Here is a 6000-nt window from a genome sequence, read left to right on the forward strand (position 1 = left end):
TTCATTAGTCATGAATGACACCAATGCAAGAAATAAAGTAAATAAAATCTGTAATAGACACACAACAAAGGAAATATTATGCATGTCCAATAAGCACATGATCAAGTTCTTTATTAGTCATTGGAAACATGCAAATTAAAACTTCAATGAGATACTAGCTTATACCCAACTAAAGCGGCTAAAATTAAAACTACTGATGACACCAAATATTGGCCAAGATGTGAAGCAAGTGGAACTATCATACATTGCTCATGGGAATCAAAACAAAAAAGACTGGTAATTTCTTATAAAGTTGAACATATACCTGCTCTAAAACCCAGAAATTCTACTCCTACATGTTTACCAAAGAGGGATTAAAACATAGGTTACAAAAGTCATGAATGAGGACATTCATGGTCACCAAAAACTGAAAACAACCGAATTGCCCATTAATAGGTGAATGGATAAACAAGTTGTGGTACTGTACACTCAAACAACGAAAAACTACCCACAGGAAAGAACTCTTGATATATCCAAAATATGGATGAATCTCTCAGGTGTGCTGAGTAAAGGAAGCTGGACACAAAGAGTATGTTCCATGATTCTACTTATATAAATTTCTCAAAGAGGTTAAAAAATATGTGCTGAAAATCGATGGTGGAAAAATAATCTGGAATGGAAAAAAGAAGAACAGAGTTTGCCTCTGCCAGGGGTGTTAATTAGGAAGAGGCATTAGGGAACTTTTAGGGTGAGAAAAAAGCTCTAAATTTTGATAGAGAGTTATACAGAATATGCATGTGTCAAAATTCATCAACTTGCACATTTAAGATTTGTGAATTTCATGGTTTTAAAATTTTGCCTCAAAGATAAATAACCAAAAACAAGTATTAGCTCTAGTAGATTTGCTTTTCTCAGTGGATTAGCAATTCCAAAACGAGTTTTTGTGTATTCTAGGTTGGAAAAAAATACATGAATGTATTGAGGATAATGAAAGCCAGGTTTTCCATTGTTCGTGGAGAAAGTTAGAAACATTGAAAAGGGAAGCCAAGCTGTGGTGTTAGATTGGAATCGGAGGTACAAATATGAAGTAATGGTTTTTAGTATGTAGATAAAGATTTGTAGACAGAGGTAGCAATAGTTATGGAAATACATAGATAGGTATATATATGTATGTATATGTCTATGTAAGTATATATGATTCCTGTATCTGTCCACTCATTGGACCTAGAAGGGCCTTCAGCAAAGAACACAGCTGCTACCCAGATCATTGTCTTAAATATCTTTAATACATGGAACCTGGGTTCATTGAAGAAATGCTGATTCCAAAACTAGAGCAGGAAAAGTGGAAGATGAATCAGGAACATGTTACTATATCTGTAAGGATATGCTCAACATACAATAGCCACATACGAAAAGGACAGGGGTTGGCTTGAAGTGGTTCCCACTAACCCAAATTGGCAAAATTGCACATTAATATAAATAATAGTAATACTGGGTTATAATCTGTTAAGCAAAGTTAGAATGTATGAGTGCATACTGATATAAATAAAAGGAAAAAAAGGAGGGAGGGAAGTATGTTAGACCATTTTTGCGTTGCTATAAAGGAAAACCTGAAACTGGATAATTTATAAAGAAAAGAGGTTTAATTGGCTCATGGTTCTGCAGACAGTACAAGAAGCGTGGTACTGGGCCAGGTGTGGTGGCTCACGCCTGTAATCCCAGCACTTTGGGAGGCCGAGGTGGGCACATCACCTTAGGTCAGGAGTTCGAGACTAGCCTGACCAACATAGTGAAATCCTATCTCTACTAAAAATACAAAAATTAACCAGGCCTGGTGGCACATGCCTGTAGTCTTAGCTACTTGGGAGGCTGAGGCAGGATAATTGCTTCAACCCAGGAGGAGGAGGTTGCAGTGACCCAAGATGCTGCCACTGCACTCCAGCCTGGGCAAAAGAGTGAGACTCTGTCTCAAAAAAAAGACAAAAAAAAGAAAGGTGGTGCTTGAATCTGCTCATGGTGAGGCCCTCAGGAAGCTTCCAGTCATAACAGAAGGCAAAGGGGGAACAGGCGTCTCACGTGGCGAGAGGGGAAGAAACAGAGAGATGGGGGAGGTGCTACATACTCTCATTTTAATTTTTTAAAATTTATTTTTAAATGTTTAAATGTTTGATGTTTGTGGGTTCATAGTCGGTGTATATATTTATGGGGTACATGAGATGTTTTGATGCAAGCATGCAATATGTAATAATCTACATCATGGAGAATGGGGTATCCATCCCCTCAAGCGTTTATTCTTTGTTACACAAAATCTAAATACTCTCTTTCAGTTATTTTCAAATGCACAATTATTACTGACTATAGTCACCCTGTTCTGCTATCAAATGGTAGGTCTTATTTACTTTTTCCATTTTTTTTGTACCCATTAACCATCCCCACCTCCCCTCCACCGCCCCCCCAGCCTCACCCTTCCCAGCCTCTGGTAGCCATCCTTCTACTCTCTATGTCCATAAGTTCAATTGTTTTGATTTTTAGATCCCACATATAAGTGAGAACATGTGATGTTTGTCTTTCTGTGCCTGACTTATTTCACTTAACATAATGATCTCCAGTTCCACACACTTTTAAACCACCAAATCTCGAGTGAACTCAGAGCAAGAAGTCATTCATCACCAAGGGGATGGCGCTGAGCCATTCGTGAGGGATCCACCCCTGTAACCCAGTTGCCTCTCACCAGGTTTCACCTCCGACGCTGGAGATTACATTTCAACATGAACGTCGGAAGGGAGTCATATCCAAAGTATATCAGGAGGGAGGACAGGAGGAAGGGAGGAGGGAGGGAGGGAAGGACAGAAGGAAAGGAGGCTGGAGGGAGGGAGGGAGGTGGTTTACTACACTACCAGCCTCAAAAGGAAAAATGCTAGCATAGATTGCTTAGGGTTTTGCAATCATATATGCTCATTTTAATACCTGTAATCTTTATTCAGCATTTTAAATTCACTGTATCTATTTCCTATTTATGCCAGCTGAAGAACATGTGGCTTTGAATTATTTGAAATGCAAACTTTTTTCCCCATTTTATCATTTTGTTGGTTGTATTGGTTTTCTATGGCTGTTGTAACAAAATACCACAGATTTAGTGCCTGAAAACAATACATATTTATTCTGTTACCATTCTGGAGGTCAGAGGCTAACATAAGTCTTAAAGGGCTAGAATGAAGCTATGAGCAGGGCTGGTTCCATCGAGAGGCTCCTGGAGAGAATCCTTTCTTTGCCTTTCCCATTCCCTCTCTCCAATATGTCTTTGGCTTTGCCTTCTGCTCTAACAGAGTCCAGTTCTTCCCTCTGTTTCTTTCTTCGAAGAACACCTGTGATTGTATTTAGGACCCATGGGGCTAATTTAGTATAATCTGCTCACCCCCAAATCTTTAACTTCATCATATCTGTGAAGTTCCTTTGCCATATAAGGGCACACTCATGGGTTCTGGGCATTAGAACATGGACATTTTAAGAGGCCATTATTAAGCCCACCACATTGATTATTCTATTTAGTCTCTCTCCACCAGAACACTAAAATAAAATATTTGTCATTATAATAATTTATATTTTTATTATTTTACTCTTAAGGTGAATTTATAATATTTTATTTCATATGAATTAGAGTATTTAAAAATATGAAGGCTAAAGTTATCATTAATAAGTAATTATATATCCTTTTTTTTTTTTGAGACAGAGTCTCGCTCTGTCCCCCAGGCTAGAGTGCAGTGGTACAGTCACTACTCACTGCAGCCTCTACCGTTTGGGCTTGAACAATTCTCCTACCTCAGCGTCCTGAGAAACTGGAACGACAGGTGCGTGCCACCATGACTGGCTAATTTTTTTAAATTTTTCCTACAGATGCGGTCTTGCTATATTGCCCAGGTTGGTCTTGAACTCCTGGGCTCAAGCGATCCTCCCGCATCAGCCTCCCAAAGTGCTGGAATTACAGGTGTGAGCCACTGAATATACTGTTTATATATCATTTATAAATAAATATATAATATAATAATATCTAAACTTCATAAGACTATTCAATTTGAAGTTTTTTCCATTAGTTTAGTTCTCTTTATACTTAAGATTCTAGATAAAGAGTAACTATGAAAAGTAATAAACAATAATCAGATTTGGAAGCTAGTCTATCCTATTCTAGTTGCCTAGTCATTCATTGAACAAATGCTTACTCAGTCCCAAGTGCTATTGTAGATACTGTCCGCAAAGAAGAGTCTATTTCCATTTGCTCTTCTCTGTTATGGCAGATTCTTTTTGCCAAGATGGTTATAACAACACCTCCCATTCTACCTGCTCATCTTATCATGCACGTTGTCACTCTTCACTTTGAGAGATGGGGACCATATTCCCTTTCTTCAAATCCAGGCAGGCCTGTGATACAGCAGTTCAGCCATGCGACTTCTAAGGTTGGGTCCTACAAGTTAACACAGCTCCTGCCTGGCTCTCTTAGGACGATCACTCTTGGAACCCAACTCCCACACTATGAGGAAACTTAGGCCACATGGAGAGGCAACTGTGTTCCATTATGTGGGTGTTCCAGGCAAAAGTTCAATAGCATCAACGTCACCAGCCAGATATGTGACTATGGAAGCTTTAGAGAATAACTCCCACTCTTTCCGTTGAACCTCAAAATCATGAGAAATAGTAATACATTAATATATTCGTTCTAAGCCACTAAGTTTTGGAGTGATTTGTTATACAATGACAGATACCCTGAATATCTCTTACCTACTCATTTTATGAACATACATGATACTTCAGTTTCATAATATAGTATATAAAATTTAGAATGATCTCACTTCCTATTTTACTAAACTAAATGATACCATATATATGTCATTCTTTGAATTTCACTGAAAAAAATAACAAATTAAATTCAAAGTGCTGTCTTTGTGCCTTTTAGATTGCTATTGAGGAGATAAATGGATTTAAAAAACCATTCAAGCCGGGCGCGGTGGCTCATGCCAGTAATCCCAGCACTTTGGGAGGCTGAGGCGGGTGGATCACAAGGTCAGGAGATCGAGATCATCCTGGCTAACACGGTGAAACCCCGTCTCTACTGAAAATACAAAAAATTAGCTAGGCGTGGTGGCGGGCGCCTGTAGTCCCAGCTACTTGGGAGGCTGAGGCAGGAGAATGGAGTGAACCTGGGAGGCAGAACTTGCAGTGAGCTGAGATCACACCACTGCACTCCAGCCTGGGTGACAGAGTGAGACTCCATCTCAAAAAAAAAAAAAAAAAAAAAAAAAATCATTCAAGCAAGAATTAAAAAAAAAAAAAAAAAAAGGAAGCTTCACAACTTGCTGGGGCAAATCACTATTGCCTTTGTTTTTTGTTTTTGTTTTTTTCCTTTCTGTCTCATTTTTAAGCTATCTGACTTTCAAAATTCCCCTGCAAACTCTGGTGCTCTTCCAACTTCCCTCTCTCAATGTCTGTCACCATCATCCATGCGGTTACTCAAGCCAGAGTTTTTAGGAGTTGTCCTTGACCTCTCTGTCTTTGGCATCCATATCCAATCTGGCACTAAGTCCTGACCATTTCTTCCCAAAGAACTTCGGAAGTTTTCTGCTTTCCATCTCCCCTGACACGATCTCAATTCAACAGAAACCTATCAATTGTTCTCCAAATTTCTAGTCCTCACCAGTCCTTTGCATCAGAATGCAAATCTGGTCCTGTCACTGCCCAGCTTTCCTTTTTATGAGACAGAGTCTCCCTCTGTCATTCAGGCTGGAATGCAGTGGCGTGCTCTTGGCTCACCGCATCTCGGTCTCCCAGGTTCAAGCGATCCTTGTGCCTCTGCCTCCCGAATAGCTGGGACTACAGGTGTGCGCCACCATGCCCAGCTACTTTTTGCATTTATAGTAGAGATGGGGTTTCGCCATGCGTGGCCAGGCTGGTCTCGAACTCCTGATCTCAAGCGATCCACCCGCCTTGGCCTCCCAAAGTGCTGGGATTACAGTCACGAGCCACTGCGCC

General features: G+C 39.8%; 1 protein-coding gene across 1 annotated transcript in view; it reads right to left on the reverse strand.

The window, feature by feature from the left end:
- LOC144330572 (uncharacterized) overlaps positions 1–5786 on the reverse strand; it is an 83546-nt gene extending 77760 nt beyond the window's left edge. Inside the window, exon 1 of the mRNA XM_077942763.1 lies at positions 5782–5786. Coding sequence (XP_077798889.1) covers positions 5782–5786 — 5 coding nt within the window. The remainder of the gene's footprint in view (positions 1–5781) is intronic.
- Positions 5787–6000: the final 214 nt, after the last annotated feature.

Source organism: Macaca mulatta, chromosome 8, assembly GCF_049350105.2.
Source record: "Macaca mulatta isolate MMU2019108-1 chromosome 8, T2T-MMU8v2.0, whole genome shotgun sequence".
NCBI lineage: Eukaryota > Metazoa > Chordata > Mammalia > Primates > Cercopithecidae > Macaca > Macaca mulatta.